This window comes from Theropithecus gelada, chromosome 14 (assembly GCF_003255815.1).
Source record: "Theropithecus gelada isolate Dixy chromosome 14, Tgel_1.0, whole genome shotgun sequence".
Classification (NCBI taxonomy): domain Eukaryota; kingdom Metazoa; phylum Chordata; class Mammalia; order Primates; family Cercopithecidae; genus Theropithecus; species Theropithecus gelada.
In genome coordinates, this window is record NC_037682.1 from 78,057,385 (window position 1) to 78,080,996 (window position 23,612).

The window sequence follows — 23,612 nt, forward strand, 5'->3', positions numbered from 1 at the left end:
AAACACATATAAACAAGTAAGTTTAAGAGATGTTACTTTTCAACCAGTTCTCCAAACTAAAACAGGAAGCTGCATGTGATACTAGACAGCTAGAGTACTGCATTGTAACATGATAAGAGAACAAAATGCTAAAAAAAAAAAAAAAAAAAAGAGTTCAACATCAAGAGAAATTTTCCTAAAAGTTCGTATAAATATAATTGAGATGCTAGTGTCAATTTAAAAAACTCACTACATGATTGCTGGTTAGTTTTAGAATTTGATATTAAAATCTGAAGTAATTATTGCAGTGCTTTTAAAGTAATTAATGGACACGTAAAATATAGTTAGGCAGTATAAACATTGATTGGAAAAAAAGGTTAAATGGTACTTTACCAACAAACATTTCATGAGTAGGTGTCCTAGTAGTGAAAGTGGATACATCTGAAGAAATGGAAAGGTGAACATCACCACTACTTTTTGTGAGGAAAGGATTTAAGCTTGGAATGGCATCATCAACAGCATCTACAGTAGCAGAGAAAGGATCTGTGCAGTCCAAATGTATTACAGCAAAACGAAGAAAGGAAGTAAATTAATTAGTATTATAATTAGTCAAAAGATGAAAAGTGAAAAATAGTAGCTATATTATTGTTTATTCATCTTAAATATCTAAATTATCAAAAACAAAAAATATCTAATTATCAAGATGGAAGAATTGCATTTAACATATTTTAAAATTAATCCTTAGAAAAAAATCATTTTATTTGTTAACACCAGAAAGCCAACAGTGAGGTAGTTAAAAAAGAGAATAATAACCAAGATATTTCTATAAAGAGCCACCCATCCCGCACCAATCTTCCCTGTCCTAGGTGAGTGTGTTGGTCGCGGTGGTATAGCTGTGTTTACCTGAATAATTGATATCGACAAGAGGTATGTGTGTCGTGAGTAAACTTTCAAAGAAAAAAGAGGGTAATGACCAATTAAGGGTAAGAAGCTGTTTCTGGCATATGCAGATAATACATTCAAAATAAAAAATAAAGATGAAGAAAAAAATCTAAGCATGGGGGAAAAGAATTTTAGATAATTAAGAACAGAGATGAAAGAATGCCCACTTAATAGATCGGCAACAGCTCTGAATGTCTATCTAAGAGCTTTAGTCTTTAAATGATTTGCTAAAGGAACAACAAAAGTGTTGTTTCCCTACTAGAATGATATCAAACATGTACCATTATCAAATACTTTATCTAATGTTATTCTAGAATCAGATAAATATTATACTCATACCTTATTCAAGATAATTATCATTCTAATGACTGAAATCTATTTTTCTTTACTTCTCAAGATTTAAAAAGTTAACTAAATGGGGAAAGAAAAAAATAAAAAGCAGCAAAAATATTATTTTTTTTTCTTTGTAACATAATTAAAAATAAGCGGATACTCCTGTAATTCTAAACAGTAGAATCTTTCTTGTCTGTTCTAGTTTAGTTCTTGACCTTCACTAAAATATACTGGGGTACCTTCACACTACTAGGTACTGTATTTTACTCTCAAGATTGTATTATTGCACATTAAGAAGGCAACACTGGCCTAAGGACTAGCTCATTTACTATGATATAGACACATTTCCTTTAAAGTCAAAAACTTCAAGGCAAGCATTCTGCAAGCTCAAATACAACTGTTTGAAAAAGGAAAAAAAAAATCAAGAAAATACTCAGGTTATGATTTTTAAAATAACACATCTTTTCAATACAACTTTTTCTGTAACATAAGAACTTTTCTATAATAGTATTCTTATGGAACACCAATTCACACTAAAAAAAATAAAGTCCTACAAATCTATTAAAATATACTGATTATGCTATTCAAACGCGAAATCTTTCCCATCATTCCACTCCCCAATAAATGGAACACTGGGAAAAAAGAATCAGAAAACAATAATTAAGAAATAAAAAGTAGAAAATAGTTACAAGAAGTTGTAGGGGGGTGCAGTGGGTTTTTTTTGTTTTGTTCTTTTTGAGAGTGGGTCTTGCTCTGTTGCCCAGGCAGACTGCAGTGGTACAATCATGGCTCACTGTAACCTCAAACTCCTGGGCTCAAGTGATCCTCCCACCTCAGCCTCCCGAGTAGCTGAGACTACAGGCAGGTGCCACCGTGACTGGCTAATTTTTGTAGAGATGCTATAATACCAATGCTAGTCTTGAACCCCTGTCTGGACTCAAGCGATCCTCCTGCCTTGGCCTCCCAAAGTGGTGGGATTACAGGCATGAGCCACCACGGACAGTGGTTTTTAGTACTAAAAATATATATGTATTTTTAGCTAATATATATACTGATGGTCACTCTAGCTTCTTCTTGCATAAGAAAGCATTAAGCTTAAAGTTGGCCAGTTAGGCCGAAAGTTCTGATTTTTTTTTTTTTTTTTTTTGAGATGGAGTCTCGCTGTGTCATCCAGGCTGGAGTGCAATGACGTGATCTCGGCTCATTGCAACCTCTGGCTCATGGGTTCAAGCAATTCTCCTGCCTCAGCCTCCCGAGTAGCTGGGATTACAGGCGCATGCCACCACGCTCAGTTCGTTTTTCTATTTTTAGTAGAGACGGGGTTTCACCATGTTGGCCAGGCTGGCCTCGAACTCCTGACCTCAGGTGATCCACCCACTTTGGCCTCCCAAAGTGCTGGCATTATAGGCATGAGCCACCACACACAGCCAAATGTTCTGTTTTTAAATACATGATATTAATAGCTGCATAGAATTTTAAAAGTACATTGTATTTTGTCAAGTAAAATACCTGTTTTTCATGCAAAAAAAAAAGCCATGAAATAAGTCATTTTTAAAAGAAAATACACACTATTTCTTCAACAGAGCCATTGGTTTATGAGAATACACATGTTCAAGAAAGGTTACCAGTTATCTGCTGTTCTAATGACAGATAGGTTTTATCTAGCACCTAATTTCCCTAGCATCTAATTTCAATCACTTCCTATTACGTGAAACACCTTAGAGAAGAATATCAGAAATATGTGCAAATGTATTCATAATTAGATCAATCGGATAAGGAAAACCAGTTCCTAATCTACTTGACAAAATATTACAGGTAATCTACAAGATGTTAATTATGGACATTACACTATAATAATAAAAACCAATTCATTAAGGTGTAATAATAACGCTCCAGCTATTTCAAGTTAATCTATTAAACTGGCAATTCTAAATCCCTTAAAGTTTTTTTTTTTTTTTTTCCTTTAGATAAGAGTCTTGCTCCGTCGCCCAGGTCGGAGTGCAATGGCACAATCATGGCTTACTGAAGCCTCGAACTTTCTGTGCTCAAGCAATCCCCCCACTTTAGCCCTCTGAGTAGCTGGGACCACAAGTGTATGGCACCATGCCTGGCTAATTTTCTCTTTTTTTTTGTAGAAGCAAGGTCTCGCCATGTTGCCCAGGCTGGTCTCAAACTCCTGGGCTCAAGCAATCGTCTGTCTCAGCTCCCAAAGTGCTGGGATTACAAGTGTAAGCCACTGCACCCAGTTTAAAATTTTTAAATACAGTCCATTATTTTTTTCATTATTCATTCAAGTTTATTTTTTTGAGACAGAGGTTCGCTCTGTTGCCCAGGCTGGAATGCAAGGGCATGACCTTGGCTCACTGCAACCTCCACCTCTCAGGTTCAAGTGACTCTAGTGTCTCAGCTTCCCGAGTATCTGGGATTACAGGTGCACACCACCACACCTAGCTAATTTTTATATTTTTAGTAGAGACGGGGTATCACCATGTTGGCCAGGCTGGTCTCAAATTCCTGACCTCAAGTGATCCACCCACCTCGATCTCCCAAAGTGCTGGATTACAGGCATGAGCCAACACACCTGGCCCAAAAGTTTAATTCTATGCTACACTAGAGTCATTAAAAAAAATCCAAAAAAAGTTAAAGACTAAAATGGCACCACAGTCATACAAGGACTTAGCCTTTAAGTCCTAAACAACTGATACCTACATTCACACACAGTAAACTAATTTTTTTTAAAACATTGTTTGGTAAAGACAAGGTCTTGCTATGTTGCCCAGGCTGGTCTCGAACTCCTGGGCTCACGTAATCCTCCTGCCTTGGTCTCCTACAGTATTGCAATTACAGGTATGAGCCACTGCACCTGCCCAGGTAATCAAATTTTTTCATCAAGTGTTTTGTGTTTCATGCCAGCTAAAAGTAAAGCAAATTACACTTCAGAATGGATTCTATTACACCTAAACTAAAATCTGAAATCTTGCTTCAAATACTCAACGGTGTACCAAGCTGATAATATTGCGTATTTTTAGATATAAAAACTCAAAAGTTTGCTATAATACAAAATGTTCAGGGTAATGAAAACCTAGGTCTCCTCAGGTATTAGTATTCAATACCCACTGCTTGTTTAGACTCCACAACATTTTTTGAAAAAGTCAAGGCTCATTAACAATACAATGAGGGCAACAAGAGAGCTTCTGTTCTCTCATTTTCATTCTACCAAAAGGTGGAATCTTAAATGTCTTTCATATACACATACAAACTTTTCTTCCCTTTATCTCTACCTTATCACTAATATATCTATGACCAGGAATGCACATCATTTCTGTGGTGTTTATAAGAACTACATTAAATACTAGGTCTATTATTGGCATTCATTTTTAGCTAATAAAAGCCAATAAAAGAATAGAACAAGATTTGGGGATTATGAAAAAATCATACCTTTGTTTTGTCATATACTGTAAGAGCAGCATTATATGTAAACTGTTACATATTTAAGTGTTCAGCTAAATAGTTAACTTCAAAATACCCTAAGCATTTAATGTTATGATCTAAGCTTTTCATATATGAGATTTCTTTTCTTTTGAGACAAGAGTCTCACTTTGTCGCACAGGCTAGAGTGTGGTGGCACAAATCTCGGCTCACTGCAATCTCCGCCTCCCGGGTTCAAGTGATTCTCACGCCTCAGCCTCCCGAGAAGTGGGGATTACAGATGTGCACCACCAAACCTGGCTAATTTTTGTATTTTTAGTAGAGACAGGCTTTTGCCATGTTGGTGAGTCTGGTCTGGAACTCCTGTCCTCGTGTGATCTGCCCGCCTTGGCTTCCCAAAGTACTGGGATTACAGGTGTGAGCCACCGCACCTGGCCATATATGAGATTTATTTCAGTCTAACTTTGTTTAGTCAAACTTTAATTTTAAAAATTAAAAAAATATGTATCAATATGATTGTCCTGGATATGAATACTGACTCGAATTAGAACATTCTTGGCTTAAAATACTCCTCAGCATCATGCGGAAGTCAAAACCTTGGTTATCACCAACTCAGAAGCCAAATATCCTTATATCAAAGTCAAGACAGGATTTAATTCTGATTAAACTATGGGACTTAATATGGGGGAAATTTTTACAGAAATAGCATACAAAGCAAAATAAACTAAAATAGAAAAGTAAAACATGATTAAATGTATTCCAATATATTGCAGTCTGTCACACAGAGACTTTGATGGAATGATGTCTTCTAACAGGCCACAGAACAATTCTTACAGATTGAAATTACTGAGAATTGTTCTCCCACCGTAACAGTCTATCTGCTTTCACATGTGACTTTAACAATTTCAAGTAGAAACTTCAACTTGTCATTTTTACTTGTACATGGTGTCCAGACAAAACAATTAGGAATTGCAGTTCAGCTTCTTTAAAATGTTAAATATATTTTTATTTGGCCTTCTGTAATATTTTTAATCTATTTAGAAAAACAACTCAGCCTTAGTTTTAAAAAGACTACTCCATTTTTTAAAAAAGGAAATAAGCTGAAACTGCTTAAATGATCGTGTTAATTCTACTAACCTTTTCTAAAGCAATTCACAATAAGGCAGAAAATAATTAAGAATTCAAAAATCAGAACATACCATCAGGGTATCAAGAAACTCCTTTCTAAATCTTAATTTGCTATCTACAGTTCATTCTGAAATAATTCTAAAATACTTAACAATTAATATCTTGTCATTTTTAGGAATTACTCTCAGATCTTAAGATTTAGCTAAATTAAACTAGCCTTCAAAGTCAACTAGTTTTTGAAATCAAGTTCAGGCTCACAAAACTAGCCTGAAATCTAGTATTTTAGGGTTTCACTATCTGCTCTGTGCCCCACCTTGACACCAAAAGAACTTGTCCAGAAGAGAAAGCGCCCACTTATTCAACTAACGTTTACAAACTACCTGTCAGAACAAAATATTTTAAAATCTGCCTTCACAGAGCTTACTTTCTAGGATATAGTTCCTTAAAAAAAATTTTTTAAATGTTCTTAAATTCAAATCATTAAAATAAAATGAAAAAAGCTTTATTTATATACTGTAAAAACTCATTAGAATAATTTATCTTGCTATGAGAGATAAGCCTATCACTTCAGAAATGCTTGCTGCCCTTAAGCTCTATTGGCACAAGGGGAAAATTCTTTGACTAGCAAAATCTTTCAGGTCTTAATTTAAAAACCATTTAAAACATTTAAGTCTTGACCATACAGCTGGTCAAGACAATCCTGGTCACAACATAGTTCCTGTGTGATAATACCATCTGAGTTTTATTAGAACTTTATCATATACTTAACACAAAGATAAGTTATTTCCCCAAAAGTTAAAACGAAAATTCTACACCAAAATCAAAATAACCACTATGCATTTTCTGGTTATGAAATAAAAATTCAACATTAAAAGAATAATCTCATACCTAAAAATACACTTGGTCCTTCCTCTTACATTTATCTTTATTAAATGTCATTTCATAAATTATTTGAACATAAATTCCTAAATTATTTATAATAAATGAACATACCTTCAAGGGATAAAACTGCTTCACTACCATTTTAATATTTATCAAGTTCTCATGTATCAAGTGTAATAAACAACTACAAATAAGTAAAACACCACAGAATGAGAAGAGATGCATGTAAAATCTAAAATAGAATTCATCAATGCTTACCTCCCCATGTACTTGCTACCTGAGAAGCAGTTGACATAGGATGTACAGATGGGTGAAAAGTTGGCTGCTGCAAATCAAGCAGATCATTGGGCAGCTTTGATGTGCTAGAAAGATATTTTGGAAACGTGTTTTATTTACTAGAAAAACTTTCTACTTTAGTGTCACCTTCTCTGCCCACCGCAGATAAAAACATTAAAAACAAGGAAGAAAAGTCTCATTAATATAAATCTCAAAAGAGGAACAGTTTCTTCATATAATAGCATATTTCTAAGGAGGCTTGGAAAAATAATCTAATATCATATCTTAAGTTTATACAGGATTCAAAGAACAGTAGCTCTTCGGAAAAGGATAAATGTCTTCCCCCGGAAAAAAACTAATTTCCTTATTAAAATGAACCTAAACAATAAGATTCTAAAATACAAAATATCATAGCAATTTTAATATTTTTAAAATTCTTTTAATATTCACAGAACTTGAATCACATTTGCAATACACTACAAAGTAAAATACTCCTTAACCTCACTTCTAGTGCCTCAGTATCCCAACTACGTATCAATGATACAGGGAAAAAATTTTACATGCATTTATGAATAGAGCCACCTCATTTATACAACACACTATTTACATGATATATTTCTTTCTTCTTGTTTTTGAGACAAGAGTCTCGCTCTGTCGCCCAGGATGGAGTACAGCGGCACGATCTTGGCTCACTCACTGTAACCTCCGCCTCCCGGGTTCAAGTGATTCTCCTGTCTTAGACTTCCGAGCAGCTGGGACTACAGGTGCGCAGCACCACACCCGGCTAATTTTTGTATTTTTATAGAGACGGGGTTTCACCATGTTGGCCAGGCTGGTCTCAAACTCTTGACCTCAGGTGATCTGCCCACCTCGGCCTCCCACAGTGCTGGGATTACAGGCGTGAGCCACTGCACTCAGCCTATTTTTTTTTTTTTTGAGACAAGAGTCTCACTCTGTTGTCCAGGCTGGAGTGCAGTGATGCAATCTTGGCTCAATGCAACCTCCACCTCCTGGGTTCCAGTGATTTGCATGCCTTAGCCTCCCAAGTAGCTGGGATTACAGGCGCATGCCACCATGCCTGGCTAATTTTTGTCCTTTAGTAGAGACAGGGTTTCACCACATTGCCCAGGTTGGCCTCAAACTCCAGACCTCAGATGATCCACCCACCTCAGCCTCCCAACGTGCTGGGATTACAGGCATGAGCCACCATGCCTGGCTTACATGATATATTTCTGACCTCAAGACTTCTATGTGATTTTAATGAACAACTCAAAACATGACCCTAGAGTATCTAAAAATTCAAACACAATACAGATAATTTTTTTTAAGGGGTCTGGAGGCTGGGTGCAGTGGCTGATGCCTGTAATCCCAGCACTTTGGGAGGCCGAGGTGTGTGGACTGCTTGAGTCCAAAAGTTCAAGATCAGCTTGGGTAAAATGGCAAAAAAAAAAACACACAAAAAAACGAAAAATAGCTGGGCATCGTGGAGTGCGCCTGTAGTCCCAGCTACTCAGGAAGCTAAGACGGGGGAACGCTCGAGCCCAGGAGGTTGAGGCTGCAGTGAGCCATAACTGTGCCACTGCACTCCAGCCTGGGTAACAGAGTAAGACACTGTCTCAAAAGAGAGAGAGAATAAGAGAGAGACAGGCAAAGAGACGGGGTCTTGCTATGTTGCCCAGGCTAGCATTGTACTGCTGCGCTCAGGCCTTCCTCCTGCCTCAACCACCTGAGTAGCTGCGACAACAGGCACATGCCACTACACCCAGCTCCTAATTTTTAACTTATATATTCTCCAAAATAGAATGTTTTTCTTTTTAAATGGATATACAACAATTGTACATATTTATGGGATACATATGATATTGTGATACATGCATACCATGTAATTATCAGGACATCTATCACAACTCAAACATTCATCATTTCTCTGTGTTGAGAACATTCTAAATCTTCTAGCTACTTTGACATAGATAACACAATTATTATTACTAACTAGTAATTCTACTGTGCTATCAAACACTAGAACTTATTCCTTCTAACTGTATTTTTATAAAAAAGTTTTGAAGACATGTCTTTTAGATGTAAAAGAGTTGTGTAGATAGTAGATATAAATGCATTTAGTGCTTTGGGGAACATATAGAATATACAGTAAGAATTCTATAAATGGGCTGTAAGATTTGCCCTTAATTACTATTAAAAAGGTGAACATTTTTAGTACGTGAGATAAAACAGTGAAATTAGTTCTTTATCCAATAATTTGTTTCAGCCTCAAACACTGAACATTCTTTTCACTTATCTCTCCTAGGACAGACTTCTTTTCAAGGTCTCCATGTTGAGAACTTGCCCCTTAATGGGGTCAATGTTACTTAACTGGGGATTAAAGAAGGTAGCATACATGAGCAAACAAATCATAAAGCTGAAAGGAAAAAGAGAACTAAATTCAGCAAACACCTACTAAGATTTTAGGGAGCAGGTAGCAACTGAGAATGCACACAGCAAGCATTTCACATACTAAAACGTACAATGAGCTTTTAGGCTCAGCTATTAGGAGTCAGTAGGCAGGAAGACGAACTTTCAAGGGTGAGTTAATAAAATAAACAGCAACAACAAAGTGAAAGGAAAAAACTCACCACTCTCTATGGAACATTTAACATGTGCTAATACCGCACTGTGCTCATAACAGCTAGTCATCTGGGAGCATCTTAGAAACAAAAATTCTTGGGCCCCAAGTCCCACCTATTGAATCAGAACTCCAGGATTGGGACTCAGATATCTGTAGTTTAATAAACTCTCCAAATGTTTCTGATGTTAAAGTTGAGAACCACAATCTCACTTGAAAACAAGTTCTCAAAAAAAGTTAAGAACTAAAAGGGCCAGGATTCAAACCAGAATCTGACTTTTAAACTACTTTAAGCCACTCTGAGGTAAAAGACAAAACAGGTTTAGAAAATGTCAATTATTTTACTTTACCCCACAATATTATATTTCCATGTTAAGTAGCTTAAATTAGACAACAAGATTATTAAAGTTAGTGTGGTAGGCTTCAATACCAAGAAACCTGGCAACTAAACTGTCACTATGTTCCAGATTACAGAGTTTAAAACCAGGAAACAGATATGACAGATGTTTAATATCCAATGAAATGGTATTTTAAAATATACATCATACCCATATGTCAAAGAGCTATAAAGGGTCTTGAACCATTAGATTTCTCATAAATGTGTTTAATCATAATTTTTACACAATAAAAAGTTTGCCCAGAGATAACAGCTATATTCCTATTAGCATAAATCAGTGATTTAACTATATTTCATTTCCTAAATAAGTAAAATATAAACTCTCACCACTTTATCTTTAGGTATTATACCAATATCACCATTTATCGTCACCTCTTTGTGTGAATAGATTATAAAAGTATAAATAAAAGTAAACCTGAAAATTCCTGCAAAATTTCTATTAGAAGTCTTTGAACCTACGTATTCAAAGGTAACCTTAACTTCTACTCCTACCTGTTAGAAGAACTAGGGGTAGAAAATATGTCAATGGCTGGTGCAGTCATTATCCCTCCTGCTGAGGTGGATACAGGAGAGGCTGCAGTTGTTAAGGAGGTATGAGGTTTCTTTGCAAGTTCTTTTAGGCGCTGTTCCTGTTAAGAAAGGGAACTACCATAAGGATTCCAGAAACTAGATTTGTTTGTACAACCTCTGAAAAAAGCATTTTCTAATTTGTTCTGATAGCAGATATTCTGTTTTACCTAATTCTATGTCACGATGAAAAGTCAGACTGAGTTTCAGCCCATTAACACTATACATTTAAGACTCTGTGCAGAGGCCCCATTTACCTAATGAACACCTGTACTCATTTTTCCAAATATGGAGAATGCACAAACTTACCTTTAAAGCTTTCAAACGTGCCTGTTCTTCCTCTAATGCTGCCTGCTTTTCCCTTTCATCCACTTTGGTCAGAGATAGACCAGTGCTTGCCAGGGAAGACACTGCATTGGAAAGTGTAGTTGCCCTAGGATAATTGAACAGAGATAATTTGGCTTTTTGCTAAACACTTCACATTACACCCAGGTCAGGAAATGGTCTGGCAACCTTGCCATGGATAGGCACTATAATTATAAACTTAACTTCTGGATTCAAATCCAGTACTTCAGATGAAATATTTCACCCAGTGATCTACGGGATTAGAGCAATTAGAAAAATCTTGACTTACATATACACTCACTGCTTTTAGAGTAAATGTTTGACTTTGGAAAGGGTTCACAAGAGAGTGGGGCACATTGCCTCTTCCAAGCCCCAAGAGAGGAAACCAATGCAATTGGGAAAGAGCCCACATACTCCCACAAAATCCCTGATGGGAAAAAGTGTTGACCTTATCACAGTGAAAACCCTCTGCTAATTTACAGCCTACGTTTTGGCAGTGCCACAGAACACCAAAACATGCATACCAGTAATACGTAACAGAGGTCTAGGTATGTTTCACCTATAACAACATCCCCAGAGGACTTCAGGTTCCTTCAAAAGAAGACTGGTTTCAATCTAGTCACCAGGTCATCTGGCATCTTTCTATGTGCTGCCCTTTTGCCAAACTAGAATTTCCTTTTTAATACACACATACAATGTATCATCTTTTACTGACAAGCCACCTCCTTTCCCTTTTATCAAAAAAGTATCCACATTGTAAACCTCAACATTAACTTTCCAAATGTTAACTCTAGGCTAAGTAAAACAAGTGGTAAAGAATTCTAACCTGAAGAACTACCTTGAGCTTTATTTTCCTTTTACCACACACTAATCATCATTAGTTTCTACTCTAAGCACGTAAAGTGGTAAAAACTCTTTTAAATTTTACATAAAATTAGTATTATAAATAAGCCAATAAAAAGGTACAACTCAGAAGACAAAGGAAGAGTGACATAGTTGACAGAAATGCAAGAAAACCAATACATTTTATGATAAACATTTCAGGTAAATTGGTACACCTGAACTACATGGCTTTTTTCTTCATTATTCTCTCAAAAAATGAGACTTATTGTTTTGACTGCTACTTCGAAAATCCTACTAGAAAATTCAAAGTACAAATCTAGGATTAAAAATAAGTACTAAAATCTAATAATGGCATTTTCCATTGAAAATTATTTAAATTTTATTACTAAAAGAAAGACTAAAGTTCTGAAACAAACAGAAAGTCTAAAAAGAACCAAAGGAAAGTTCTCACCATACAAATTCTTTCTTCATGTTGTTTTTAAAAAAGCTTCATATGAAAACATGAGAGTAACTCAAGTTAATTTCTTAACCCAATGCAAAAATCATGTTACCAGATTGATATGAAATGATATGTGTTACTTTCAATTTGCAAGGTTAACTGGTCTTAGTCTGAGGAATTAGCTTAAAACATAATAAAGTGATTAAAATATAAAATATCAATAATCAACCCTATGAACTGGCATTAGACAGAGATGATGCAATTTGATGTCAGATATTCTAGGTTTGAGTCCCAGCATTGCTACTACATGCTTCACAGTGCTATTGTTAGGATTGAGCAAATTAATACAAAAGTATCTTGTAATTATAGGCCCGGCACGGTGGTTCATGCCTGTAATCCCAGCACTTTGGGAGGCTGAGGTGTGCCAATCACTTGATTTCAGGGGTTCAAGACCAGCCTGGTCAACACGGTGAAACCCTGTCTCTACTAAAAATACAAAAATTAGCCAGGTGTGGTGGCATGTATCTGTAGTCCCAGCTACTTGAGAGGCTGAGGTGGAAGAATCGCTTGAACCCGGGAGGTGGAAGTTGCAAGTGAGCTGAGATTGTGCCACTGCACTCCAGCCTGGGCAACAGAGTGCAATTTTGTCTCGGGGGAGGGGGGAAGAGAAAAAAAAAGTATCTTATAACTATAAAGCATCATATAAAACAATGCACTATCATCTTCAGGAGAACTTTTGACATCATAAACACAATTCTAAACTATGCAGTCACTGTCATTATCTTAACAGATGCTGACATTTATTGAAGGTCAGAAACTATTTCAAGAATTTGCATGTATTAATCCATTTAATCCTGATACTAATTCTATGAAGTTGATATTATGATTAAACCCATTTTATAGAAAATCAAATCAAGATAAAGAGAAATTAAATAGCTTGGAACTTGAGCTGATTTCATCTACTCCCTCAGAAAAATCACTCTTGCTCTTTGTCCTACAAAGAATGATGTACCTGCTTGCAGCTGTAGAATCTTTGATTTTCTTTCCTTCCAAGGAAGCTAAGTGTTGTTCCAAAGCATCAAGAAGACTGCTGGGGGCCTGCAATTGTACAAATATTAAGAATTTCATGATAATTAGGCCACTGGTCAAATTAAATCAAGTATCATCTAATCAGAGAGCAACAAAAATAAACAGGTATGTTTTTCATGTACTAATTAACAGTGGAGTTTTAGCTACTTAATGAGAATGACAATGTTACTTTTATTATACAAACATGACCTAGTTGGAAATATTAAGAAACATTACCAAAAACATTAAGAACAGAAAGCTATGTAAACATGAAACATTTTTTTAAAATCTTGCAAGTACTTAAATTTTAAAGTAAAACCATACTCCCAAAAGCTAGACATACTACTGAGCATGCAGAAGGTACTTAATAAGCACTGCTGAGCAACTGAATGTGTTCAAACATGACTCTGGAATAATTATTGATAAATGACACTGAACACTGGCATCAGGGAAATGAAAATGAAAATCACAATGAGATACATCTTTTCACTTACTACAATTACTAAAGTTAAATATATTAGCAATATCAAATGTTGGTGAGCACATGGAACAACTGGAACTCTCATATATCACTAATGGGAGTTTATCACCTTGAAAATGGATTAGGTTGTTTTTTACAAAGTTAAAATACACACCCACCTTAATGACCCAATTCCATTCCTAACTACCCCAAAGGGATAAAAACTTATCTCTGTAAGAAAAGACTTAATGTTTAATGTGGCTTTATTTACAACAGTCAAAAACTGCAAATAATCCAAAAGTCCATCATTTGGAAAATGGATAGACAAAATTATGGTAAATATTATTCAGCAATAAAGAAGAATTAATGGTATATTCAACAACATATAGACAGCTCTCAAACAATATGATGAGCAAAAAAAGCCAGAATGCAAAAGTAAATACTTGTATGATTACACTTACATTAAGTTTAACAACCAACAAAATTATGCTATTAGAAAACAAAACAGTGATTGTGGAGGTGGGTAAGAAGTGACTGGAAGGGGGCATAAGGATTGGGGAAGTAGAATTTTCCTATCTTGAATGATGTGTTGGTTACACAAATGTTTATCAAACTGCACTGAAATGAGTATTTACCTTTTTTTAACAGAAGACTACTTTAAACTCAGGCTACAGGTCAAATCTCAACTTAATATGAAGAAAGCTTTCAAAAGGAAACCTTTTCAGTGTGCAGACTAAGAACTGTCCACTAGAAGTGAAACAAATGCATCGGTAGCGTTTACTTACCCTAAATATTCTATAGGATTTGAGATACAGTTTCTGGATTACAGGATCTAAAAAAGTTAAAGGGGCAATACCTACTAATTTCTCTATCATTTATGACTTTAACAACTTCTTTCATCCACTATTTCCTCTATATACCAGGACCTTAGCCCAAGGGAGATACAGTAGAAAACCATTTAAAACCAAATACTACATTGGAAGATGAACTTCTTTGTTGAAATGAGAGTACACAAGCACTTCCTACAGCCCCAGCAAAAATGTTTGCTAATCAGCAAGCAAAGCACTGTCTTTAGAGCTTTCAGAAATAAGGAGGATGTTGATGATAGTGGTTAACATTTAAAAAGCTCTCCTCACACAACAGGTACTGCGCTAGCTACCTGGTAGTAGTCACTGAATCTATGAAGCAGACACTACTGGTATATCCATTTTACAGATAAACAACCTGAGACAGTGAAGATTAAGTTATCTGTCCAAGATCACATATTTGATACACAACAGAAGCCAAGATAGGGAAGGTATCTCTGACTTTAAAGACTACATAATTAACTACTATGGTACCAAATCCTAAACTGAAACTCTGGTCATAGAAACTGTAGTTTATCTTTTTTCTGAAGGGTTTAAGCTGTGGCTTACAAATAAAAATATTAAATTACCAAGTTATGATAAGTAAGACAAACCATTTCTAAAATCCCTTCTAAATATATCTGGCTATTCTTTAAAAGTCAAATCCACATGACAAACAGTGAGGAGGCTGGGCACAGTGACTCACACCTGTAATCCCAACACTTTGGGAAGTAGAGGTGGAACGACTGCTTGAGCCCAGTTGTTTGAGACCAGCCTGTGGAATATAAGGGGACCCTGTCTCCACAAAAAAATTAAAAAATTAGTTGGGTGTGGTGGCATATGCCTGTGATGCCAGCTACTAAGGAGGCTGAGGCTAAGGATTACTTGAGCCTGGGAGGTTGAGGATGTAGTGACCCACGATTTTGTCAATGTGCTCCAGCCTGGGTGACAAAGCAAAAGCCTATCTGTTCTCCCCCTCCCCCAACAAAACCCAAAGAGTGAAGAAAATGTGATGCTTTACACCTTAAAAGAATATATAATAACAACAAAAAAAAAGAGTAATCTCAAATTTCCACTCTTCTGCATTACCACCATCTTCCCTAAAGTGTAAACAGCTTTGTTTTATTCACTTTTGAAAATTCTCTGGATCACCCAAAGAATGCCTGGTAAGTTCCCTTTGCTCAGAGATCATCAATACAGAGGAAAAGAGGAACAGAGGTTAAAGAATCCTATTCTAATTACAATAGGGTGAATATTAACATACACAGACACATGATGATGGCCTGTAACTTCTACATCTATCCCGAGGACAATGAATTTTAAATAAAACATAAGGGAAGCACAACAAATGGGGTGGGTAACAGGGGAATCTAAAGTTGCCAAATCATTTTATACTATACGTTATTCAAGCAATGACTTATCTCATGTTCAACCCAGAATAATGTGCTTGCTCTTAATAAAGCCAATTTATTTCAAGTGGACATATACAGGATTCTTTACTTAGATATAACCCAGGACTAGATTTATTGCATACTCTTAGCCTTGACATTAGAGGGAAGAATCAGAACAATTGAGTACAGAGAAGCTCAGTAATAACTGTTAACAAGGCATTTAAAAGATGTCCTGGAGGCCGGACGCGGTGGCTCACGCCTGTAATCCAAACACTTTGGGAAGCCTAGGTGGGCGGATCACTTGAGGTCAAGAGTTTGAGTTCAGCCTGGTTAACATGGCAAAACTCTGTCTCTACTAAAAATACAACAATTAGCTGGGCATGGTGGCTTAAGACTGTAATCCCAGTTACTTGGGAGGCTGAGGTGGGAGAATCGCTTGAACCCAGGAAGTGGAGGTTGCAGTGAGCTGAGATCACGCCACTGCCGTTCCAGCCTAGGCAACAAGAGCAAAACTCTATGTCAAAAAGAAACATAAAAAAAAATGTCCTGGAACAATTCAAAACAAGGTAAAACAGATGTCAACAGTTGACAGAGTTGATGGAAATGTTACAAGGATAGTTTATGCCAGGTACTTTCATTCTTAATACTCAGTAAAGAAAACAGAGAATAAGCCACAACAACCAGCAGGTATGAAGTTTGTTTCCTAGAAACTTTTTGATGATGATGATGATAAAGACAATATTAAAACAGCCAACATTAGTTGAGTGTGCTTAATGCTCTAAATTTTTTTTTTTTTGGCATTAACTTATTTAATCCCCTGAACTACTTACTGTATGAGGTAGGTACTGTAGTATCTTCATTTTACAGATGATGAAACTGAAGCTTAGAAAGTAACTTCCCCAAAGTCACAGGGCCAGCTAATGGCACAGCCGAGACTGAAATCTGGACATATCCCAAACCCTACTCTCTTAATCTAATATTATGTTTTGAAGTTTATCCCTATTTAATTCTCCCAACTGAGTCAAACAGTCAAAGTGGAAGTTTAAAACAGGAAAAATAAATACTGTATAATTCTCTACCAGCAGAATAGTGAAAATTGTTTTTCTAAATATCATTTTCTAAATTCAGGTTCCAAAAAGTTTTTTTTTTTTTTTTTTCCTTTTTTAAATGATGATGATGGGAAAGAAACAGTGATTGAAGAGACTGAATAAATGGTATGACAGTGGGTAGGCCACAAATGTAAGTGGCAAGCAGATCATTTGATGTGGTCATAATGTTAGAACAATCTTTAGGAATACATCAAAATGTTAAAATTGGTCAAAAACTGCACTGATCCCTTTGACAATGGGGGCTACATGTTACTTATCTTAATACTCTTCACAGCTCGTACACAACAGATAGTGGATTGATATTTTAACAATATACTTACCTGTGAAAGGTCTGGTATATCACCTCTGTCAATTCCAACTTGCTGTAAGAAGAAGCATTGTATTTAATAAATTATAATAAAAATGTTTTATAAATAAAATTTGGAAAAATGACATCACAGCTAGTACCAGTAATATTTTAAACAGACTTCTTAAGAATCAGGAAGATATTTAATCTCCAAAAATACTCAACATTTCCAATGGCTTAGATATTATTTGGTGGCCCTAGAAGTTGTTAACAGTAGGGAAACTAGAGTTGGAAAGTCAACAAATCTAAGTTACCATCCCTATGTCTTCTGAATACCTATATATAAGCTACCTTGTCACAATCTGAAAACTCCCGTCTTCTATGTGTAATACGATAAATATGTTAAGAATGAGAAAGCCTGACCATGAACAAGTTCTTTGATGGAAAACAAAAAAAAAATTTAAGAAACAAACCTGAAGACATCGACTTTGTCTTTCTCCATAAAACATGTTTTCCCTAGAAATCACCATAGATAACATTTTTAAAAACTCATGTTCTGTCAGGTAGGCCAGGTTTACAAAAATGTCAAGTGATATCTAATCAGGATATAACTGTCTTCACAAAGCAATTCCAATACACTTTCATGATGCTCAGGCCCTAGGCAATTTCTAGTTAAAAAAGATAGAAATGGTTCCCGTGTATTCTAGCATCCAATTAGAAAACTATTTTCTGTCCCATGGCTGTGTTTCATTTTCTAATCAGTCTCCCTTCCTTTTGTGACCTCTCAGGGGTTGGTCTCAGAATGATGTCAGTAGAAAATCTGATAAAGGCCAGATACACGGTGGCTCACACCTGTAATCCCAGCATGTGGGGAGGCCGAGGTGGGCGGATCATGAGGTCAGGAGATCGACACCATCCTGGCTAACACAGTGAAACCCCATCTCTACTAAAAATACAAAAATTAGTTAGGTATGGAGGCAGGCACCTGTAATTCCAGCTACTCAGCAGGCTGAAGCAGGAGAATCGTTTGAACCCAGGAGGTAGAGGGTGCAGTGAGCAGGGATCACGCCACTGCACTCTAGCCTGGGAAACAAAGCGAGACTCTGTCTCAGCAAAAAGAAAAAAAAAAAAAACCAAAAAACCTGATGAATTCATTATTACTCAGATGTTACTAATCACTGCCTGATATATATGTCCTCTTCAAACATGTTTCAAGACGTTACTCTTGCCTTCTTCCAGGAACTAAGGCATTCTAATTGAACTGCAAGCCCAGAGACAGTCTCGTAACAGAATATTTTAAGGCAAGGGACTCTTAATATTTTTCTTAAATCATATGGAGCAGGCTGGGTGTGGTGGCTTATGCCTATAATCCGAGCACTTTGGGAGGTCACAGTGGGTTGATCACTTGAGGTCAGGAGCTCGAGACTAGCCTGGCCAACATGGTGAAACCTCATCTCTAAAATCAGCTGGGTGTGGTGACGGGCACCTGTAATCCCAGCTATGTGGGAGGCTGAGGCAGGAGAATCTTGGGAGGCAGAGGTTGCAGTGAGACGAGATCATGCCATGGCACTCCAGCCTAGGTGACAGAGCAAGTCTCTGTCTCAAAAAAAAAAAAAAAAAATCATAGATAGCAGAGAGTCTATCCCACCTAAGAATAACTTAACAGCAGATCTGGAGTACAGAAGGGGGCTTACAACTTAAGTTTGGGCCGGGCTCCGTGGCTGATGCCTGTAATCCCAGCACTTTGGAAGGCCGAGGCCAGCAGATCACCTGAGGTCAGGAGTTCAAGACCAGCCTGGCCAACATGGTGAAACCCCATCTCTAGTAAAAATACAAAAATTAGCTGGGTGTGGTGGCAGGCACCTGTAATCCCAGCTACTCGGGAGGCTGAGACAGCGGACTCGCTCAAACCCAGGAGGCAGAGGTTGCACTGAGACAAGATTGCGCCATTGCCCTCCAGCCTAGGGACAAGAGCAAGACTTTGTCTTTAAAAAAAAAAACAAAAAAAACTTAACTTTTAACTACAACTACCAAATGCAAAGAACATAAAAGGCCAAGAGGGAATGTCAACAAATTAAAACTTATCTAAAGAATTTACTAGAATCACAGCATAAACACCACCTTCTTGTTTTAATATGTGACTGACCCTTAAAAAATGGAAAGGATCTTTCTCCTTGAAACGGCAGATTAATAATAAACCTATTGTCTGATCATCCTGTTCTGTCCGATTGCTTCTAATATAGAATCACATATCACCACAGTAATAAAGCCTAGAATCACTAACTTGCTAATTCCAAAGTAACTACTTTGACATAATTGAGCAAATTATCCTAGGAAGAAATCTTTGGTGGAGATGGGTAGAGGCTGGAGAATGGGAGAACAAACAAACAAAAAAACCCTTAAGAACGCCTCTGTAGTAGCAAGATAATGCCTGCAAGTATTACCACACTTGCCTTCTGTGACAATTTCAGAAAATTATTTTTAAGCAGAGCCGCAAAATTAGATTATCCTATTACCTACATTCATGGTTTTCACAATCAAGGATAATAAATACACAAAATTCATTTCTGTTGGTGAAAAAAAGCTTTTTTTTGAGACAGAGTCTTGCTCTGTCGCCCAGCCTGGAGTGCAGTGGTGCAATCTCGGCTCACTGCAACCTCCGCCTCCCAGGCTCAAGTGATTCTCCTGCCTCAGCCTCCTGAGTAGCCGGGATTATAGGTGCCCGTCACCACGTTTGGCTAATATTTGTATCTTTAGTATAGATGGGGTTTTGCCATGTTGGCCAGTCTTGAACACCTGACCTCAGGTGATCCACCCACCTCCGTTTCCCTAAACACTGGGATTACAGGTCTGAACCACAGTGCCCTGCCAACGAAAACATTTTGAACTATGTGGCTCCAGCTGTCTCACTGAAAAGAAACCTGCACTGATACTGGATATTCTCTACCACATTTAACAATAAACATTCTCAAATATATGATTAATTCCAACCATAAAAATCTCTGGCACTACTGTATGTCACTTACTCAATTTTATAGAGAAGTAAACAATTTAAAAACAGGTAACTTTTCAATACTCGCTACTGAATTAAATATACAGCATATATTTTATTCACTATTTTATCATATTCATATCTTGGTACAGAATTCAATACAGCATAATAGTATCACTGAATACTAAATTTAAGACATTTATTTTATTTGGATAGTAAGTGATGACTTCAAAATCCATACTTACAGACAAAAAGACAAGTTAGGAGACAGTCACTTAAAGATAGTTTACCTCTGCAACTTTGAGGAACTCTGAGATTCTTGTCATCCTAGTTAGGAACTTCTTATAGATGTCAAGACCTTCTTTGCATTGGTTCTTTTTCATATCAAAATATTTTTCTGACAAAATAAATGTAAAAATTCTTTTGGTCACATCAAAATATAACACCCAAAAAAGGAAAAAAGAGTAGGTAATAGCTCCAAATAGGTCTCTAAAGGAACATACACACCCTGCTAGAAAAATATCAGTGTTAAGCTAGCTTAGGTATTTAAAGCAAATTAGAATAGAGTTGCTATTATATTAAAAAAAATAGAAACATTACTTGACCCTACTCATATTCCCAGTCTGTGCCACAATACTTTTCCTCACAATTACCTAAGTATATATTTGTGTGTAAACACGTATCACACTTGACCCCGTTTAAAACAGCACTAACATCTATTTCCAATCTTCTTACTAATAGTGTATTATCTAAGATAACAACTTAACCATGCCCAAATGTCACTCAGAAAGTTCATTTAAGTTTAATGTATACATAGGAGTAAAGAGGTTAATTTATACTAATTATAGTATGGAAGACTATGCCTTCCAAAGCTTTATAAAAAAACCTTTATTTTTCACTTGTGAAAAAATAAGCCAAATTTCCCTATCCTATAGATTAAAGCATCCCTGAGTAAGTCCATGTTACTTCAGACTATAAAAAACAGATTTAAATTTTTTAAAAAGTTCATTATGGAGTTGATTATGAGAAAATAGTATTTTTCTGGGACAAAAAAAATTTTTTTTCCATCTTTTTTTATTGTGGTAAAATACATATAACATAAAACTTACTTTTTTTTTTTTTTTTTTAACCAGAGTTTCGCTCTTGTTGCCCAGGCTGGAGTACACAGGGAAGATCTAGGCTCACTGCAACCTCCGCCTCCTGGGTTCAAGCAATTCTCCTGCCTCAGCCTAAAACTTACTACTATCTTAACCCAGCTAAATTTTAAAGGCACTTTTATATTTCTAAAAATTAACAAAATGGGTAGAAAAAACATAGATATATCTAAAAAATAAAGTTCAACTTGCTGAACATCCTGGGTATAAAAGTATGTAATCACTTGCAGAAATAATCAGGTATAAAACTCTTCTCTCCAAATTAATTGTTACAATGAATGAATATATCATAATAAATTTTTAGACAGCTTTAAGTAACAACTCAGTCAATATTATTTATCCATATGACACAAGATAAGAAATGTTATTAAGCTACAGCAGTATTTACCCAACAAATTAATAATTCCTTCATTGTATGCTGCAAACAGTCTAATGGCATCTTTGAACAGGAGCATGAAGGCAGCATTTATTACCCCATTTGTAAGTTCATTGCTATTAACCTAGGGAAAAATTGGAAAATAAAATTAGCTAATCTTAGGTTTTAAATGACACAAAAAGACTTCCTTCAAATTAAAATACAGTAAATTCCAGCATTAGGCAAGTTAGTGAAAAAGACATTTATTTTCTCTAATACATACATAAAGATCCTAGTGCAGTAGCTACCATATAAATAAACATTATTTATTATTATTATTAAGTTTTGCTGTAACCAAATAATTGTACTCATTTGACTAACAAGAATATTGGAAATATTTTTAGTTTTATCTCAAGGAATAAATAAAAAAGATAAACCAAATTAATTCCAAGTTCTTTTTTAGCACATGAAAATTAACTCGTTGTTATATACAGAAAAACTAAGCACAAAATTGAATGGCAAACAAAAAACTGGTTTTAAAAAAAAAAAATATCTGCAGACCATCAAGTAGAGTTGCTGTCCATTATATAGGGAGAATTCTAATAATAAATAAAGTAAATGAAAGCAATTTATAATATAAAAAATACATATGGACAATAACATATGAAAAGAAATACAACTTCACTTATCAGGTAAATTAAAATATAATAATCAAATCAAATTACTAAAGTATCCTTTCCTGAACATCAGACTATATTACTCAGTGCCCATAAGAATGAAAAAAAAAGAACACAATAGCTCATGCTTGTGGTCGCAGCACGTCGTAAGGCCGAGGCAGGAGGATTGCTTGAGCCTGGCAGTTTAAAATGAGACCAGCCTGGGCAACATAGCAAGACCTCCTCTCTACAAAAAACTAAAACCAAGAAAAAGTAGCTGAACATGGTGGTGTACCCCTGTAGTCCCAGCTACTCAGGAGGCTGAGGTGGCAGGATTGCTTGAGCCCAGGAGTTGGAAGCTGCAATGAGCTATGATCACGCCACTGCACTCCAGTCTGAGTGACAGAGAAAAATGCTGTCTCAAAAAAACTACAAAAAAAAGATGAAAAAGCAAAAACAGACACCTGTTGAGTAGTGGCTCACCCTTTTGCAATAGAAGCAATATTTATTAAAAATGTAAATGCTTATATTATTTGAACCACCAAATTCTTTTTCTGGGTGTTAACTCTATTGAAATAGGTTTACAAATGGAAACACACACACACATACATACACACACACACACAGAGACAAGAGACAGAGAGAGGAGAGAGAATTGAGTGCAGCACTGTTTAGGTTAAAAAAACAGAAGAACTAAACATCCATCAACAAGAGGATCAGATAAATTGTTATATATAACAAAGTACAATATAGACATTGAAAAGAATAAGAAATTTTATACAAATACAATATATTAAGAAAAATATGCATGGTTGGACCCTGAGCTTCTATATAAACCAAAATAATGTTGAATAACTGCATCAATACCCCATGCCTTCTAGAGTAGGGGTCAGCAAACTTTTTTTTGTAAAGGGTCAGATGGTAAAGTATTTTAGACTTTGTGGGCCACACAGTCTGTCACAACTTTTCAACTCTGCTGTTGTGACATGAAACAGCCATAGATAATATGTACCAGTGAGGCTGGCTGTGTTCTAATAATACTATTGAGGACACTGAAGCTGGAATTTCATATAATTTCCACCTGTTACAAAATATCATTTAATTATTTTCAACCAC

The 23,612-nt window shown here is 36.0% G+C and overlaps 1 protein-coding gene across 9 annotated transcripts in view; it reads right to left on the bottom strand.

Moving 5' to 3' along the window:
* Positions 1-23,612, bottom strand: part of PICALM (phosphatidylinositol binding clathrin assembly protein) — a 111,595-nt gene that overhangs the window by 33,132 nt on the left and 54,851 nt on the right. For 4 of the 9 annotated variants that reach the window (XM_025355846.1, XM_025355847.1, XM_025355845.1 and 1 more), the window contains exons 6-13: positions 21,874-21,985; positions 20,622-20,728; positions 17,374-17,415; positions 13,193-13,278; positions 10,863-10,986; positions 10,479-10,615; positions 6,952-7,055; positions 373-522 (exon numbers count right to left, since the gene is read on the bottom strand). In XM_025355846.1, coding sequence (XP_025211631.1) covers positions 373-522; positions 6,952-7,055; positions 10,479-10,615; positions 10,863-10,986; positions 13,193-13,278; positions 17,374-17,415; positions 20,622-20,728; positions 21,874-21,985 — 862 coding nt within the window. The remainder of the gene's footprint in view (positions 1-372; positions 523-6,951; positions 7,056-10,478; positions 10,616-10,862; positions 10,987-13,192; positions 13,279-17,373; positions 17,416-20,621; positions 20,729-21,873; positions 21,986-23,612) is intronic. The other 5 variants (XM_025355852.1, XM_025355849.1, XM_025355850.1 and 2 more) reach the window with 2 other exon arrangements.